Source organism: Gouania willdenowi, unplaced genomic scaffold (assembly GCF_900634775.1).
Source record: "Gouania willdenowi unplaced genomic scaffold, fGouWil2.1 scaffold_348_arrow_ctg1, whole genome shotgun sequence".
NCBI lineage: Eukaryota > Metazoa > Chordata > Actinopteri > Blenniiformes > Gobiesocidae > Gouania > Gouania willdenowi.
This window is the reverse complement of record NW_021145111.1, coordinates 28017-48102: the sequence shown is the minus strand read 5'-3', so window position 1 is coordinate 48102 and position 20086 is coordinate 28017. Positions and strand designations below refer to the sequence as shown.

General features: G+C 38.9%; 2 protein-coding genes across 3 annotated transcripts in view; one reads left to right on the top strand and one right to left on the bottom strand.

The window, feature by feature from the left end:
- Nucleotides 1-3: 3 nt before the first annotated feature.
- LOC114459800 (regulator of G-protein signaling 20-like) lies at nucleotides 4-16617 on the bottom strand (the record flags this gene model as incomplete). The annotated part of the gene is made up of 5 exons (XM_028441950.1): nucleotides 16429-16617; nucleotides 6609-6775; nucleotides 1200-1274; nucleotides 879-1113; nucleotides 4-165 (listed from the first exon to the last, which is right to left on the bottom strand). Coding segments are annotated over exons 1-5 (828 nt in total), but the record flags the coding sequence as incomplete, so codon positions are not given.
- The window catches only part of LOC114459801 (V-type proton ATPase subunit H), a 40592-nt gene continuing 27756 nt past the window's right edge, over nucleotides 7251-20086 (top strand). The window contains exon 1 of one of the 2 annotated variants that reach the window (XM_028441951.1): nucleotides 7251-7330. The gene's annotated coding sequence lies outside the window, so the exon portion shown is untranslated. The remainder of the gene's footprint in view (nucleotides 7331-20086) is intronic. The other variant, XM_028441952.1, reaches the window with a different exon arrangement.

Here is a 20086-nt window from a genome sequence, read left to right as displayed (position 1 = left end):
CAGAGTGTTGAGCAGGTTTTTGTAGTCTTGGGAGTTCATGTAGCGCGGGTAAGAGTCTCTTTGCATGAGTGTGTAGATCTGCAGCTGGGCGTCGTCAAATGTGTGCGAGTTGGGCTCCTGCATGTTCCTGTTAATCGATTCACGCACACGGGAGTCCAGGCTGACCTGGGGATCAAGAGAGGGGAAATAATTATATCACATATGTCAAAGTTATGGCCTGGGGGCCAAATCTGGTCCCTTTGGAGCATCTAACTCAGCCCGCAGGAGAAAGTAAAAATGACAGAGAAAACATGCATTATTGTGTAAATAAGACTCGACAAAATTTGCAGGTGCTCAAAGTTTTCCCAGTGCTTATAATCGCGATTGCAGTCATTTTTTTTGTTTAACTGTTGGAAAAACAAAAAAAACTTACAAAAACCTTCAATTTTCCTTGAATTATTGCATAATATTTATATATTTAATAGAATTTGGTCCCAAAATCTTGGAAATTTGTCACTTATTGCTTGGGTATTGTCAGTTTCCTACATATTTAGTATCTTTTATATGTAGAAGTGCAAAATAGGGCACCATAATGTTAAAATTATTCATTTTCCCGCATAAAATCAAGCTGCTTTGTTTTTGGCCTCTGAACTAAAATGAGTTAGATGCCCCTGGATTAGATACAGCACGGTTATCTGTAAATCACACAAAGGGAGTTCATCCTTTTAATGTAGACCTGAGATGGGGAACCTTTTATCATAGTGAGGGCCACAAAAATGATTAAGGGATCCAAGGGTGACATAATCAACATTAATGTCAGCAGAATAACAGTTTTATGTGTTTTTGTTGCTGTTGTTCTTCAAGAGAGAAAACGTGCATGTGACATCGTGGTGTCCCACCTCTTTTGGCGAGAGAATAGAGATGTAGTTCTCGTAGATCGTGCGTGCCTTCTCCTCCACCGAACTCTTGTTGGTCTCTTTGCTGAACTCCTCACAGGCGAGCCAGAAGAGCATGTTCTCCTCGCTGAACTCAGTGCGGAGAAACAGCCGGAAAGAGTTCCTCCCCGCGGGGCAACACATCAGCTTGTCGAACGACTGTCCCCAGGCACGCACGTCCTCCAGGGTGGGCTTTGGACTAATCCCAACATAGATTTGTTAGAGAAAGTAGCTGTGATGGTCAGTATAAAAGATCATTTCTAAAGAAGGTTTTAATATACAAACCAGTCTTCACAGTCTGTGGTCCTTTCCCTGATGTCATAGGAGGATTTTCGGTTTCTATCATCTCGGTCTTCATTCCTGTAACAATGCAAGACATCAGCTTTGTAAACACTAGTGTGTTCTTCAACCCTTACTATGAGAGATCATCACTCAGGCAGTTAAAAAGCATTATTGCAGACATTAGATCAGCACGGTGATGTAGTGGTTAGCATGCCTAGCCTGCCTCACAGCATAGAGGATGAACTTTGGTCTTTTCAGTGTGGAGTTTGCATGTTCTCCCCTTGCTTGTGTTCCTCCAGGTATTCCAGTTTCCTCCCATAATCCTAGCATGTGTATTTTAGATATATCAGAGTGGTTGTGATAGACTGACGTCCCGTCCAGGGTGTACTCCTCACCCAGAGCCCGTTCAAAGCTGGAGATAGGCACCAGCAGACCCCGCAACCCAGAACGGGGATCAGCATTCAGGAGATTCATGAATTGATAAATTATTTAGTAGTTAAATAGCAGTGTCATCACTTTCATGAGGCCGAATGTCTAAATATTCCTCCATGCCATTGGGTGGCAGTAGAGGATACAAGACGTATGCGATGGGGAACTTCTTAAAGGGTTTAGTGCACCCAAATAACTTTTCTCAACGTGTAACAACAACGTGTAACAACCAGTTTCTCAACTAGTGTACCACAAGATATCAGGCGCATCAAGTAAAACTGTTCAATTTCACGTCATTATTAACTATTACATGAGAACATTTTTGCTAATCCTGCGCACAAGAGCCTCTAGCATTGATAAAGACTGGTTCAGTACTTAACCAAACAGAAAGGGTCGTTCAAGTATGGGAGGTGGTTCAAAGAAGACAAATACAGGAAAGTTTCACATTGTATGACAACGTTTCGGAAAAAAATGTGACGTATATCTTGTGTTTATTCTGATCGTTATACTTAAATAGTTCAGTGGCATTCTGTGTCACTGTTCTGTTAGTTTTTATGGTTGTTGTGAGCTTTTGATAACATGACTTGTGCTTTGAACTAAAAATAAATAAAAGCAGCACAACAGCATGTCTCTAAAGCCTCACAGAATACGAGGCTTTCAAATGAAATGACTGAAAACTAAATATAGAAATGCCTGAAAAGCAAAAAAAAAAGCACAGTTACTATTTTTAAAGCACTGAGCGTTCAGTTATCCAACAGTGTGTCATAATCATCATCATCCTTATCACTTTCTTAAAAAAAGAAGAAAAAAAAGAAAACGTAGATTACTGTATATCTTGAGATGAAATGTATCTTAAAGTTCTTCCTGGTAAAATAAAGGTTAAAGGAGCATAGGGCAGGATTTAGAAATCAGACTTCATAGTGACACCATGGTGGTTAGTGGAACTGCAGCCATCAGTCAACCTGCATAATGTTCGTTTATGAAAGTGTCTATTCGTACGTTTGCCGTACGGACAACCCCCGGTGCTATTGGTACGTTTACCGACGTACACGTACGTAGCGTCTTAGGGTTAGGGTTAGGTCTAGGACAGGGATCTGCAACCTTTACTCTACAAGGAACCATTTTGACTCATCTCACATGGATTAAAGTCCTCCCAGAGCCAAAAAGATACCTTCTCAATTAAGACAATACAGCGTAATAAATTCTACATAGTTAAAATTTCATAGAATAATGATTTAATTTGATTTGATTTATATTGATCATGTGAATGGCAACTTAAAACAGTTTAAAATAAAATAAAATAAATTGACATCAAGAAATAAAACAGTATCTTGCATCTTCAAATTCTTACACAGCTCAGTTTACATGAACACAATGTTATATGAAGTATATATATTTTTAGTTATTGTATTTGAAAGGCTACAAAAAGTAACTTGAATTTGATCAACACATGCTAATCGTTCATTTCTTGCCACACATAAAGCATACATATTTAACTGGCACATTCTGTTCCCACATAATTAAAAGCTCTACTTATTTCCGAATAGTGTTTGTTGGTTTAGTTATCTTACCAGGGATTTAAAACTTAAGGTTAGCCACAGGTGCAGGAAAGTTGATGGTCTGTAGATGTTGCAGGAGCTGAAGTAGAATGTCATTGCACAGTGTGATTTATTTTAGGTTAACAAATTGTTATATCTTGATTTTGTTTGTCATTAATCATTAATAGTTTCTCTAAAAAAAAAAAAAACTATTTCGATAGTTTTTTTTAAAGCTATAGGGAGCCTTTGCAAAAGAGTCAAAGAGCCACATGTGGCTCCCGAGCCGCAGGTTGCAGACCCCTGGGTTAGGATTAGGATTAGGTTATAATATTGCAACAATTTTTAGGGTTAGGGTTAGGGTTGGGGTTAGGTTTAGGTTTAAACCTATGTCGCAACACTTTCTAGGGTTAGGTTTTTGGTTAGAGTTACGTTTACGGTTAGGTTTAGTCTTAGTCACATGACCTAAACTGGCCAATGAGGGGCGATGCGTACGGATAGAAAGTCGGTACATTGGTACGGCAACCGTACGGGTAGCCACTGCCTTTGTTTATCAACAGAGCCGTTACTATGGATAGAGGGGAGACACCCGTCCACTGTGTCTTTGTCTCCAAGTCGTCTTCTTCTCATTCTTTTTTTATTTCCGTGTTATTGGGCCGCCTCTCCAAACCTTCATCAACGCGCAAAAGCGTCATTTGACATCACCATCAGCGTCATTTGACTTCACGTCCGCAGTGTTTGAACCACAACAAGCAGTACAAGATGTATCAAAATATTTTCAAGGCAATAGGTTGAAATATGTGTGGACTTAGAAATATGTGTGGTTTAGAACGCTTCATCGGCCATTAGCATTAAAAAAAACAAACTTAAAATGAACGTTAATATGCTCCTTTAAATATCCATCATCTACTATTCAAAGTTTAAGTTGTATACTCAACAGAGTGCTATGATAATAAAGGTTCAGTAAGTCAGTGAAGGATGGATTGACTCTTTTTCAAGTCTCTTGTTATTTATTTTGTCTTTCTTAAATTCATAACTTGCTGTTTCATTCTCTAATTGATTATTGAGCCCTTTTGCCACTTTTTTTATCATGTTAAGCTTTATTTGGGCTTTCTTGCGGTATAAACTAAAGTATGCACGCGAAACGGGACAGCGAACCTATAGTTATGGGTAAAGTGACTTTGACCTTGATTGGAGGTATGTTGGTGCACCTGTCATCACACGTGTCTGCAGCTTCCATTTGTGTTGCTCAGGATCAGTTCTTGCTCTTTCAAGAGGCAGGGAAACATTTGCATGCAGATTGTGAGCGAAGGAACATGTGACCCAGTTCTTGAAGCCATCAACGATGAATTACTGTATCTCATATGACTGAATAGAGTTCTGACAGATAAGGGTCACAGTGCATTGCTGTATGGAAGTGTAAAAAGTGCATTGCTCCATTGTGGAGGATCTATGAACTGAGCCAGCAGAGGTAAATCAAAGCTTTAGGCAACTAAACCTTGCCCCCCCCCCCCATACACTTTAACCAGAGCATTGTTGAAACCATTCATAGACATTGTATTATTGCATGACAGTGAACTCAAACGTGTTGGTTCAGAGATAGTTTAGGAACAACCAGTTTTAGATACAAATTTCATTCCATACGGAATCAATGGCAGGGAGGTCAAACATGCAGGACATGATTCTGTGGTATGTGAACAGATTGCAGTGGATACCAAGAAATATTTTTGTGGACCATGCAAATCACATTTTTAAATCTTAAGAAACACCTAGAAAGTCCTACATACTGTTTCTCTAGACCCATGGCTCTCAACTAGTACGGCTTCAGGGCTAAAAAAACAAAACAAAAAAAAAAACGCCCTTGAAAACACGATGTGACACCAATACAAAAAACAGCAACAAGAGCACACAATTACTCCAAAAACATTCAAAATGACTCTAAAAACGTCAATCAAAAAACTGAAATTTCATCTTTTCAATACATGGTAATTGGTAAACAATCTAATCCACGATTTGGACAAAAGATTAAAAAAAATCAAAATGTAAGGGATTCATCATAGAAAACAGTAATTTTTTTATTGTGATGATCTTTTTAAAAGCTTTATAGTAAAAAAAAAAAAAATGTGCTTTAGATAAATTGAGCACATTTTGATAAAAATAGAAATAAAAATAAAAAATCACTATCAAAATGAAAGCACCACATCTTTTTCTTTTTTCTACACAGTACCAGTGTTCCTCACATTAATTATCCTCCTGAGACACAAAGTAAGCTTTGTTTCACTAGTTTAGTCTCTTTCTCATTTGTTAAATCGTAACCGTCTCTTAAGGCCTGTTTTTATTTCTTCTGTTGCCACAAACTGCTGACTCAGCAACTTGAAGTGGATCATTTGTCCAACATCCGTAAAAACGGAAGAGAGAAGAAGCATGTGGGCAGTGGCCAAATGTTAAGAATAAGGCTGTGTTTGAAATGGCATACTCTGTACTACATACTACAAACTCAATGAATATATACTGTCCACTATATACTATAAGTATGGTTAGGATGATTAGCCATGATGGCCGTTCCCACTGACGTATACTTCAAAGTTTCCCAAGATGCATTTCGAACCGACAACGACAAAAACCTGAAGGACACTGAGGCTAAATATCACCGTTGATTTGCCACCTTTGAAAATTATGAAAACATTTTAGGCGAGAAAGTGACCAAATAGAAACACATTTCTGCCATTGTGCTACTGATAAAACTTCCAGCATTAAAAACGAATGGAAGACAAGAAGAGATGCTTTTATTTTGAAAAGGGAATGTTTGGCTTAGCTTGAAGCTGGTGTCATGTACTGAGTTTGCATTGTACTGAGATTGTATATGCGCATGCACACTAGCGGAAAATGAATTTTTGTTTATTTTTGTTTTAAAAGTGAACGGACTCGTGTTTTATTTGTTTATTGGATCGGATTAGGGATATAATCTCAGTATGGAGGTAAACTCAATTTTACGTTCCGCTCGTAATGCATTATCGGGCAGTTGTGCATACTTCAAAGATGTCTAGTACATCTGGGTATTTCTTGCGTACTCAATCGCTGCATACTATCTAATGTGGACGCACTATATACTCATTTTGATGTCAGACATATAGTATGAGTAGTACATTAGCATGCCATTTGGAACACAGCCAAAATGTCCCCTTGAAATGGACAAACAGGATGTGGTGTAAGAAATTTGAGGATACGACGCAATTACACCAGATTGTAAATAGCTTAATGGATACTGTAAGTAAGATAGCCTTCATATAGAAGATTTAAACATTTATTTAATGGAAAAAAAAGGCCTAAAGTCACTCATATTGTGCATTTTTATGTTCTGTGGCTCACTAAAAGTAAAAAAAAAAACCCATCTTTTTAGTGTTTGTTTGTTGGATATATGAGCTTTCATGAGAGTTCTCAGACTCACCAAGAGCAGCTACAGCAGCAGCACCAACAGAAGCAACAGGCGTTGGAGCCTCGAGGGTTGGCCTGGTTTGGCTGGTCCTGCTGGGCCGGTGCAGTTCCTCCCGCTGCAGATTCCTGCTGCACCGACATCTGCCTCTTTCGCATCTCCATCCGCTCTGATCCCATGGGCTGCACACACACACACACACACAGGAGGGTTAGTCTCCTGAGGTTTGACGTGCAGGCCTCGTGAGGAAGAAGTGGTATATTCCACACCACAACCATCAGAATCCTAGTCCTCAGATACCTATTAGTCATCCTGACAGCAGTGCTGATGCTGATGCTGATGCTGCCCTGTGAAGGAATTTCCTCTGTTGAGAGCTTTGGTTTCACCAACAATCATGTAATCACTCACTCTGATTACTGCATGGATGGACTTTTCTTCTACATTGGTTCAATAATGCAACATTTTGGAGATCGGTGCATTCAAGGATTTGTGTCAGGTTGTGATAAAACAGCCCCACGCGCTCACATTTATTGTATATATAGTTGCGAGTGGACCTGTCACCTTTCAGGCTATACATTGATCACCTAGCAGTGAAACCACAGAGGTAATAATTACAGTTATAAATCTCCAGAGGATCCCTCAGGACAACCCGCCCCCCCCCCCCTCCTTCTCCTCCTCCCTCTGTTGGACTTTATAGGCTTACAGAAGGACCGGCTCCTCCAATGTGTCATCATCAGGTCAGAAAATCCTGTCATATGGTTTATGTAACAAGGCTTTCAGCACATAGCTGCACTACCTGATTTGTAAAAATGGAGATGCGAGGATGGATGGATGGATGGATGGATGGATGGATGAATGAATGGATGGATGGATGGAGGGGCCCTGAAGGTGCAGCTTGCAAATCTCTCACCACAGCATCGGCCCATCTCATCCGCACATTGAATGCATGACAGATCGTCGGTCTTAAATCCTTGTTTCCCTATTTTTTTAATGGGGGGGGGGGGGGGGGTGTATCTGCGCCTCCCAGCTGCAGATTTACGCACCAAATCTCTCCGTTTTTGACGCGTTATGTTCAAAGCTGTTGCAGAATACGCCGAGGTTTGACGGTGAAATGGGGGAGGGGGAGGGGGGGTGGAGGGTGATGGAGGTGGTCGCATCCATTCACAAAAAAAAAAAAAAAAAAAAAAAAAAAAAATCACCATTATTTCATTTCTATAACGAGCGCACGCGGTTTTTCTTGTATAGGTGTTTTACGCGCACGGGGGATTAAAACGTTCCCCACCGAGATGAATTCACGGTGAAACCACATCAACGCAAAGTGTCACCGTGAAGAACCGGAGAGCTTCATCGCCCTGGACGAGCACTACCGAGAAGATGCTGGAGAGATGTGCGCTGGGAAAGCAAACCGCGAAGCGCCGTTAAAACACGCACACGCACAGAAACATCCGTCATTCCGTGTCTACTTACAATTTCACCATGTATGCACAGCGAGCAGAGGCAAATCTTTGCTATGATTACATCCGATGGCACATCAGGGCTTTTTTTTTTTTTCTCCGGCTGCTCCAACTCACTACGCATGCGTCCTCCCTCCAGCTCGTAGTAGAGGTGTGAGGGGAGTGAAGGATGGCGGGATGGCACAGGTTCGATTCTACGCATATTTGATTAGTATCATCCAATAAACCAAATCATATGGACGCAGTTTCATTTTCCTCTCTCCATTTCACTTTTCAGATTCCACACTAATTAATTAGTGACACTTCAATTATAATATTTATTTAAAAAAAAAAAAAAAAAAATACAGTTATTTGGAATTAAGCCATGAACATTGTTTTGGGGGTGACATTTTGTTATCCATTTTATTTAAAAGCTTTTATTTTTTCCTAATAAAGAGTTTAATTCCTACCTGTTGCTAAAAACCAAAATAGTGTCCCTCATAAACAAACACACTTGTAACATCAGATTATACACAATAACAACACTTTTTGGACTATTTTGACAATATGTAGCAAATAAATGATATAAAAATTCATTTTCCAAATAAATGCTAATAAATTACCCACTTTGCAATCATGTGTGCACTTTTTAAACTGTATTTTTTTTTTTAAAAAAAAAAAAATCTATTTTCTATTTATTCTTTATTTTATTTTATTTTATACAAATTGTGGTTGGTTTAAAATATGTTGGGGGTTACTTTTTTAAAATAAATGGAAAGTGTAATAATATGAAGCCACTGCAAATTGCAATAATTTAATTCAGTTCAGTTCAACTTCATTTATAATGCCAAAATACAACAATAAGTTACCTCATGGCACTCATCACAAAATATAGTTATGATGTAAATACATTTAAGCGATGTAAATATATTTCATTTTGGTGAGTTGTTACATAATCTTGCTTTACACCAGAATTCCTGCAACTGTACTTAAGCCAGTGCCGACTTTTAGAAAGAAGTAAAAACTATAAAGTCTCTGAATTCCACATTACACCCAATCAAAGGCCCTGTTATAACAATTTGCTGTTAATCACATACCACATACTGCAGTGCATCGCATTCAATTGTTTTGAGTTTCAATCAAAGACAAATCATACAGTTCTCCTCCAGATGTTTGCAACTGCATGTTTTGCAGTTCTCTATGTAATAATACTTTACACTCATAATAATTTAGTACATTATATTGTTCAAAAAAAATTGCTTATTTTGCCCCTGCAGTGATTATATTTGTTACAGTCGGCCCACCATGTCCCGCCTCTTTATACTAATTTACCAGCACCTCAAATTTCGAATAATAAGATAAAACTAAATATTTTGTTGGCATTTCCATATAGGCCCATGTTCTTATCTTCTCATATTAACATATACTGTACAGTGTTGTCTGGATTGGAACACCCTTAGTACGAGACCTGTGTCGATGCAGCTGGTGCTCATTCAGGAGCTGTAAACCACAGGTTAGAACACGTGTTTTCAATCTTGGGCTTGTGACCCCATATGGGGACAATAAAATGGGGTCCCCTGAAGTGTTTAGTAACAAAAAAAACAAAAAAAATATACTGATTAAAATGTATTTTTAAATAGTATTAATGCTTTTATTCATCTATTTTACACATTAAAAGAAACACAACATCACAGAAATAGATACAGTACAGGAAGAGGCAAAGCGCAAAGAACTTATAGTTATTGTTCTTTTTTCAAATTCAAACACTACACACAATCTCAAATAACTGTATTCTATAAATTTCATTTATCAAATATAAATGTAGTTCAAATAAAATGCAGTATAACAAACATGATCAAAAAATTAACTTTAGATTAAAAAAATTAAAAAAAAGTCTTTGGGGTCGCCAGAAATGTGTGATATACATATGGGGTCAGGAGAAGAAAACTACTGGGTTAGAAGATCACACAGGAAGATGGACTTGGTTTCATCTTCAGTCCAAGCTGGAATCAATGAGAGGAAGACAACACTGCCATCTAAAGGAAACTGAGACCAAAGCGTGATCTGCTTCACACACACACACAACTCTCATAATTCCTCTCAGTCAGAACCAATTCAAACTATTATTTTCATCATATATCAATTATTTTTATTTTAATGCCATCCTTTATTTTTTTTATTTGTTTTTACAGCAATCCAATATCTTTACATATATATCTACTTATCTTACACCTGTTTCCTCCTGTTTTTATAGCTTTTCTCTGTTGTCTAGGAGTATGTATTACTGTTGTAAAAACAGAATTTCTCCATTGAAGGATTCATAAAGTTGTGTTATCGAATCTTATTGGATAAACGTTCTTGTTGTTCGTTACACAAGTCACAAGATTGATTCTAACTGCAGTTCATTTTTGAATGTGTTGTGGAATACAAATTACATAATGATTATATTATGGGTTACAGTTAGGGGTGTCCCGATCCAATATTGATATCGGATATCGGTCCAATATCAGCCAACGAATATCAGATTTTAAGTTTTTGTTGTTTTTGTCTCCACCCTCATTTGTTCCCACCATATACTGACAGTAAAAAATAACTGATGTGAACTTGAATTGCTGACTATTGTTCTCTGTTTGATTAACATCACTTGATTAAGTCTTTTCTAACATTCCACACTACAAAAAGGGTATCAAAAGTATGTATGAGACATGCTGATATCGTATCGGATTGATATCGATATCGGCCATAGCTCAAGGCTGCAATATCAGCATCATATCGGAAGTGACATCCCTAGTTACAGTAGAATGATGCACAACATCAAATACAGGACTCATTATCGCAGTGGTTAGCACATACGCTTCATAGCAAGAAGGTCCTAGGTTCAAGCCCTGGGGTGAATACTTAGGTCTTTTCTGTGTGGAGTTTGCATGTTCTCCTCATGCTGGTGTGGGTTTTCCACTCTGGCTTCCTCCACAATCCAAAAACATGACTGTTGACCGTAGGTTGATTGGAGTCTCTAGAGTGCCCGTGAGTGTTTGTCTGTCTGCGTGAATGTGGACTGGCTCCCTGTCCAGGGTGTACCCCAGCCTAGTACCCAATGTCAGCTGAGCACCCCAGAGATCCTGAAAAAAGGAGCAAATGTGGAAAATAGATTGTCCTTCCTTATCTCATCTTTTCTTGTCTTGTTCTTTCCTACCTCGTCTTGTCTGGTCTTGTAGTTCCTATCCTGTCTCGTCTTGTCTTGACCGTTATTGTGTTATGTCTTAACCTGTTCTTTCTTATCTCGATTTGTTTTGTTGTCATATCTTGTCCTATCCTTTCTTATTTTGTCTTGTCAGGACCGGCCCTATAGCCTTTTTGGTGCCCAAGGCGAAATTACTTAATTTCCTGTTTGGTTTTTACTAGTCAGTAACACAAATCTTAAAACCAAAAAACACAATGTGAAAACAACACAATAGAATTATATAGAATGGAACAAGAATTTAAATTAAAAAAAAAAGATTAGCAGGTATAGTTACATATTTTTAATATTAATAGTCAATTGAGAGAAAACATGTATTGTGATTTTAAAGGGTGTGTTCCACGTTTATTATACTATTATATTACTATTATTTTTAGATTCATATTTAAAAAAAAAAAAGGGGGGGGGTACAATTTAGCGCCCCTCCAGCAGATGGCGCCCTAGGCGGACGCCAGTGTTGCCTGTTGGGAAGGCCGGCCCTACGTCTTTTCTTGTCCTACTATACAGTATATCGCCTTGTCTTGTTTCATTGTCTTGCTCTTTCTTATTTAATCTTATCTTAACTTGTCTTAACCTTTCTCGTTTGAACTTTATTATGTTTCATGACACAGTAATGGAAGTCAAATTTCAGAGATGTTGAAATAATTCTAATTAATTTAAATGAATTAAAGGAAAATAACATTTTACTGTAATTACACTGAACAAAAATATAAATGCAACACTTCTGTTTTTGCTCCCATTTTTCGTGAACATTTTCTATGTACAGAACACAAAAGACCTATTTCTCACAAATCTGTCTAAATCTGTGTTAAACCCAGCAACTTGGCACAGCCGTTGAAGAGGAGTGGACCAACATTCCACAGGCCACAATCTACAACCTGATTAACTCTATGTGAAGGAGATGTGTTGCACTGCGTGAGGCAAATGATGGTCACACCAGATACTGATTGGTTTTCTCTTTTGTTTTCCTAAGATGCACTTTTTTGGGTTTAAAATAAAAAGGTACTAAAATATTAGTGAAACCTGTACGCTCGCAGGTTAAATGCATCATCTTTTTATTGAATAAATGTAAGAATTTCCACCACTTCTTAAAATTTTAATCACAGTTTGCATTCAGGGAGTGATAGTTCGCGAACCACTGCCATAATAATGTACTTCTCTCCTCAGCTGAGGAAAATCCCTCATTTTTGTTGTGTCTTTGTGCATCTTTCCTTCCTTCAGGGTGCAGAACATGTCCTGCTTTGTGTCATCACCAGATGGCAGTCCGCCTTCAGGACCAACCTGCTTTCACACCTGATTTATCCTATTTAACTCCATCTGTTGCCTTTCAGGGTCATAAGAATTCTCCTTTAACCCTTTAAATGTCAATGAATCATCATTTATACGAGTGAGTTGAAACATGATGCATCTAAATCCACTGTGACCTGCTCCACATCTTGTTTCTCCTCATCATAAACCCTTACCTTAGTACCAACCTTATGTTTTGTGACCGTGGGAGAGAACATGCAAACTCCAATCAGTTTCCTGCAAACAAACCTGCTTTAATAATGATTATACTGTATTATTGAAGAGAATATATTCACTGACATTTGTATGAATGCACACCAGCTTCATTTTACTAGTACTTACTAGTTGGACCTGTCTGTGTTGAGTTTGCATGTTCTCCTCGTGCTATCCTGACACTCCTGCTTCTTCCAATAATCAAAAAACATGTATGCCGTGTTGACTGGAGTCTCTAAATTATCGTGGTAGTGTTTGTGTACGTGTGTTAACGGTTGTTTGTAGAGCAGACATGGGCTAATTTTATGCAACCCTCAAAATGAAAGTAAAAACACATACACATATTGACTCCGAAAACACACAAAACAAAAACAAAAACACACAAAAAGCACTTTAAAACACACTAAAAGTACTTCAAAACATACAAAAGGTCAGTAAAAATGCACAAAATCACAACAAAACACAAAATGATAAAAATACACAAAATGGCTTCAATATTTCACATACTGTCTTTAAAATCACCCAAAAACACCACACACACACACAAAATTACTCCAAAAACACAAAAAAACTGACTTAAAAAGTTCACAAAATGAAAATACGCAAAACAACAAGAAGTTCAAACTGACAATAAAAATAAACAAAATGACAAAAAAAAGCCATAAAAAAAACTTGAGAAACCCACAATGAAAATACACAATATAACAACAAAAATACACAAAAAACAAAGAAAAAAAGCAACAAAAGATAGAAAAATACATAAAATGACATCAGAAACAATGTAAACTTTACTTAGATTGGTCATTCGAAATTCTGACATAAATGTTGTGACTGTGATGTCCTGATCAAATACTATCACGTTTTTGGCCCCACCGTGATAAATATCGGCCCTCTCAGCTGTGGGTGTCCTCCCCATACGCCCACTGTTAACTGGAGATGTAGAGGTATAGAAAATGGATGGATAGTTATATCACTCTGAGGACATTGACATTTCACTCGAGAAATGCTATAACACCACTCCCTTGTTTTTGCCATATTTCATCAGTAACTGAGGTGATAATCTCGACCAATGAGAGAGTCTCATTTCTACCATGTCGATCTTCAGACTGATGAATGGACCAACATTGTTGATACTGAAACACATGTAATTGTAATGGATGCTGGTTTAAAGTCCCTGCCATATTTGCAAAAAATAAACTACCTTTGACGGTACAATATTACTGTCAATATTTGGAATTGGTGGCTTGGTTTTTGCTGGTGTTATTTTAGTGGCACTAAGTTTGATTCAATCTCCAAAGACTGAACCAAAGGTCATTGGTTCAAATCCACGTGAGACACTTTCTTTTGGTTTGGTTTTGTTACAGTTACTGATTTTTTTTATTTTATTGCGGTTTATGTGATGATGCTTGTTACAGCCCTCAGTGTTCTCAACATTCCCTGTCCTGTCATTGTGTAAATCCACAGAGGTTGAGTAGATCCTGTTGTTTCCACTCAGGTGTTCCTCAACTCTCATTTGCCTTACCACACTATTTAGAGGTGTGTGTTGACAGTGTGTTGTCTGCTGACATGGATTGTCTACACCAGTGTTTCCCAACCTTTTCTGTCTCATGTACCCCTGAGGCCTCTCTTCAGATTAGGAGAACCCCCCTTTTTTGTTTTATTTACATGTTGTTAACATGTTGGCCCCTGAAATCTACTACAGCTTGAAAATGTCAACCTGTACATTTAACACACACTAAATATCAATTTTGTGCATTACAGTTATTGTATATCAGAGATCAGAGAATATATTTACCTCAATTTTTAGTAATGTGCATAACATGTTAGTAACAATTTAGTAGGATATTAAGGCCACAATATTGTTTATTCCATTAATGCCGTTTATTGTCAATGGGTGGAAAAGATGTTGGATTGGCATGTACAGTGTCTGAAATAGGCTTAAAAATGACTCAGCATGTTGGAAATGGATTAATCAATGTTTCCAAGTACCCCCTGCAATTTGCTCAAGTACCCCTAGGGGTACACGTACCCCTGGTTGGGAACCACTGGTCTACACCATTGGTTCTCAAATGGGGTACGCAATGGCACTACAGGGGGTGCTTGAGAGAGGGAGAGAGTAGAAAATGTACAAATGAAAGCATAAAAAATATGGAGTTTTGTAATGTTTATTTTTTCGTTAAAACCAAAATAAGTATAATGATGATGGAAATGATCTTGGTTAGAACATGAACTGAAAATACAAAGGTGTGGCGGGAGATGACTGGAAATGATAAAAACTGTAGGATTAATTCTATTTATGAGGCACTAAATGCTGCTCCATTCCACTTATTTACAAAACCAGATCCTTCAAAATATGTGTTATCACTCGTTCATTCTATCAGTGTGGTCTATAGTTGTTTTTTCATAGTATTCTGAACGAAATGTTGGATTCAGAAATAAGCAGGAAAAAAAAGTTTGAAAACCATTGGTCTACACTACCTTAAATTATCCTTGTACCATGTCAATAACCTCACCTGTAGTTGTATTCTGAGTTTGTACTTAGCTTGTTTTTGTTGGATTGTGTTTTTTGGGGGTGGTTCAGAGTGTTGTAAATGCACTTTGTTTTTGAGCACTAATGTCTGTCTGGATCCTCTCTCTCACTGCAAATGTGCAAGTGTCATCCTCTCACGTTGTGATCGGTCACACAGTCCCGGAAGCAGCTCATGAGTCCTTACAGTCTGCAAATAGCAAAAGCTCACCCCACTCACACTCCTTCCTTGATATTCTGCAGCACTCTGACAGAGTAAACACTATGATCCCCAGTGCATTATGGGGTTTTTGTTACTAACAACGTGCATCACAGTATTTCGAATCACACTATTTTCTTCTTTAAACCTTTTTAAGAGTCATTGAGATGTGAAAGCAAGTGAGCGCTCTGTTTACTGTGGCAAAGGCTCCAACACATGATGTGGAGAGGAGATGTTTAATGATTTTATATATATTTTTTAAATTAAATAACTTTTAAAAAATCATATATGTATATCATTTTGCATTTGGAATGACTACAACAAAAGTGGATGGAGTGTGTCCTATTAAAGCACTGTTTACAGATATTGTTTAGTAAGGGAGGGATATCTAAAACTAAATTTCAGTCTATGAGGAAACTATATCAAGTTTCTTCATCTGCAGCTCAAAATGTGTGCAAAACCTACACCAATTTAACACATTACTATTGGTAACATAATAAGGTTATGATTGTTTTTGGTGTTGACATCTCTGACACAAAGAGTTTTATCAATCAGCTTTAGATCTATCATCTGCATTCATGCGATGAGTTGGCGTTGCTTTAAACCAGGGGTGCCCACTCCAGTCCTGGAGAGCCCCTGTTCTGCATGTTTAAGGTGCTCAATTGGCCTAACACCAGCTTTTAGAGGGAAAATAAACCGGCCACTACACAGACTGTCAAAGGAAGCTGTGAGGTTTGTAGGATGTGTTTCTATAGTTACAGAAACGTCCTATATGGTGGACATTGTTCACAATTGTCGGTTGGAAAAACCAAATCGGTTTATCACTAGTCTATATTGAAATTGGACTTTCTTGGACTGTCACCTCTCTTTCTGAAGCATCCATCGACCCTTTGTTCTACCAGTCCTGACTGGGATTCAGGGGGCGTTCCGGTTCTTACCTCCAGGCATGCTTCCCTCTGTTCCTCCCGGTCTGGGTCATTGTAGTTGAGTGGATATCCCACTCTGTGCCGGAAAGTTCTTGCCAGCCTTCGGACTCGCTGCCACATCAGAGTCCTGGAGCGATGGATCCCCCGCAGAGCAGTCGTGGGCCTAATCTCCCACTGCCTCACCACTCTAACACACGGCATGCTGTGACCGCGAGGCCTCGCTCAGCCTGTGAGCCTGTAGTCGGTTTGGGATCATTAAAAAATCCTTATTTCCAGCATCTTTCCTCAGTGTTTTTCCGACTCCTGGACTGAAACACATTTTGAGAGAGACAGAGAGAGGAGGAGGGGGTGAAGCATCAGTGAGTCGGACATGGAGAAGAGTGTTTACAAAGGAGAGGGCAGCAGGGGATTAGGACAATGTTCCCAAGATGCAATCCTGATTCCTCTGTGCTTTACTGCGTCTCACCGGCTTAGTCCAGATTAGGCCTGCAGGTCTTAGAGGTACATTAAGTCAGATGAAGAATGGCGACGGGCCGTAGAGTCGTGTGTGCTTGCGTCTGCTTCTTGATGAATTCTCTTGTAATACGATGGATCAAAACACATCGCAACATGAATCCAATCAAGGAAACATATGGTCACACTGTGCGTGTAATGAAACTCAAACACCCAGCATTGTAAAGGTTACTGTGTATGATCCATGATGGAGATTTGTAAAACAATGTAAAGTAACTGGCATGTGGGATTAATGTATGTCCATACATTTAAATGTAGTCACCACTATTTTAGTTGGAAAGGGCATTTATATGCTTTATTGGCATGAAAATGAAAATTCCCTCCTGTTTGTCAGCCCCACATTGTCATATCTCCATTCTCCACCGGGGGGGAGGTGCGTGGCGCCGCGGCGCCACGCACGCTGAGTAGCACTGCTTCCCGTTAAAAGAGAGTTTTTTCTCCCCGCCGTCGCCGATGCTTGTTCATTGTTGAGTTTTTTCTTAACAATTTGATATTATGTGATGAGTGCTAAGAGATGACTTATTGTTGTAATTAGCGCTATATAAATAAAGTTGAATTGAATTGAATCTCCACACCTTTCATGTGAGCGCGCACGCCGCCAAATTTCCTTTGCTACAGCTGCTGCTCCCAAACTCATATGAGGAAAATGCACGACTGCATGTTTGTGAAAAAAAATTTCAGCAGAACGTCGGGAGGAAATCGGAGCCCACTGGAATGTACCCTGATAACACTATCCAAAACATTAAAGAGTAACTAAACCCCAAAAACACTTTTATTTGATATGAAGTAGTGTTGTTAATAATGCAAGACTAACTCTTGATGTTTCAGTCAAATTTAAACAGTTTCTTACGTTTATTAATGTACATGTTTCTGCTCAAGCTGTCAGAACCAGACTCAGTGACGGTGGCATGAGGGCCAACGTCCACAAGTGGGGCCTATGCTGACAGCCCAGCACAGTGCAGGGTTATTGGTATTTGCAAGAGAACAAGATTGATTGTGGGCTGAAGTCCTGCTGGTGGCTCCCAACTTGTCTCTGTCAAACCCTGCGAATAGACTGGTGTCCTATCAAGTGGGGTTCACACTTCCGTCCTATGTATACTGGGATAGGCTCCAGTATTCCGTGTACAGGAAAAGCAAGTAGGCCTATAAAGATGAGGCATCCAGATTGGCGACTGCACCGGCATTGTAGAACCAGAGCAGCAGAAGCAGCAGCTCCTCCTTTCCAATCCGTGTATCATTCGTTCATTCGTTTTTCATTATGTAACAAAAACATAAAAAATGAATAAAACACTCATTATTTGATATTTGTTTCCAAAACCAAAATGAAAAAACAGAAAATGCCTTGTTTTTCAAATTCAAACTCTTTTGCTTCGGTACAGAAAACGGAAAATGAACACCTTTATTCATTTTCTCCATTACCGATTGGCCAAAGTACGAGACCCGGAAGTGTACTCTCATTTGACGCTAACGGCTATGCTAACGGTAGTTCAGCATGACAAGAACGCTGCATCCAACTGTGCATCCCAAACGTGTCCTTTTGCTTTAGCTGGTGTTGGGCACAGAACCTCCTCAAGGACATTTCGGAGGATTTAGAGACTCCTAAGTGTTGCAGAGCTAACGATATCGCGGAATGTGTAGCGCTTCACTTCCGGGTCACGTACTTTGGCCAATCGGTAATGAAGAAAACGAATAAAGCTGTTCGTTTCCTCAGTTCACAAGTGATGTTGGGTCTCGCTGCATATGCTGGTGCATTGGGGCCTTGTGCTCTTCACGAATGAGAACAGGTTCACACTGAGACGTGACAGTGTTTGGAGATGCGTTGTAGAGCATTCTTCAAGCATGACAAGTTTGGAGGTGGGCCAGAGATAGTCTGGGGACGTATTTCTTTGGAGGGCCGCACGGCTCTCCATGTGCTAGCTAGAGGTATTCTGACAGAAATCAGGTAGCAGGATGAGATCCTCAGACTCATTGTAGACCATGTGCTTAATGCTCGGCCTCACACCACAGACTGGCCAGGAGTTGAAGACACTTTGATTCAGATCAGATCAGAGAGACTCTGTGAGGAGAACATGTGTCGTCTCATCAGGAACATATCCAGGCATTGTAGGGAGTGCATACAGGCACGTAGAGGCCACACATACGGTACTACTGAGCCTCATTTTGATATGTATTGAGGAAATTCCACAGAAGGTGGATCAGCCTGTGATCGGATTTTTCCACTTTTATTTTGAGCATGATTCCGAATCCAGACCTCAATGGGACAATGTGTTTGATTTTCATTGATCATTTTTGTGTTATTTGTTCTCAGAGCATCCACTATGTAATGAATGAATAAAGATTTTCAACTTTAATATTTCATTTATCGAGTTCTAGGATGTGTTGATTAGGAGTTCCCCATAATTGTTTTAGCAGTGTAATGTAACATAACATAATATTAATACAACATGTGTCAAACTCAAGGCCCGGGGGCCAAATCTTGCCCATTGGAGCATCCAACTTGCCCCACAAGAGAACATAAAAATGAGAGAGAAAACATGAATCATTGTGTAAATGAAACGCAACAATATTTGCAAAAGCTCACAGTTTTTCCGGTGCTTATTTTACAAGATGGCCATCATTTTTTTATTTTTTATTTTAAACAGCTGAAAAAACTCACAATTCTTACAATTTTTTAAAAAAATGTCCTCAAATTATTGCATATCATTTTCCTTGATTAAATAGAAATGGCAGTTGCTATCCGCACGGTTGCCGTATCAATATACCGACATTCTAACCGTATGCAGCGCCTCTATTTGGCCAGTTTGGGACACAAAACTGACTAAGTATGACTAAGACTAAACCTAACCCTAACCCTAAAAACTGTTGCTATATTGGGTTATAACCTAACCCTAACCCTAAGATGCTACGTACTTGTACTTTGGGGGTTGTCCATACAGCAACCGTACAAATAGACACTTTCAATAGAAATTGGCCACAAATCTAGGAAATATAAAGTGTTCGGACCGATATCTGTCACTTATTACTTGGGTATTGTCGGTTTCTTACATATTTTGTATTTTATGTATTTTACGTTAAAAGTGCAAACTAGGGCAGAATGCTGTAATGTTGAAATTACTGGTTTTCACGCTGGTTTTCAATCTGTGGCCCTCTTGAGATC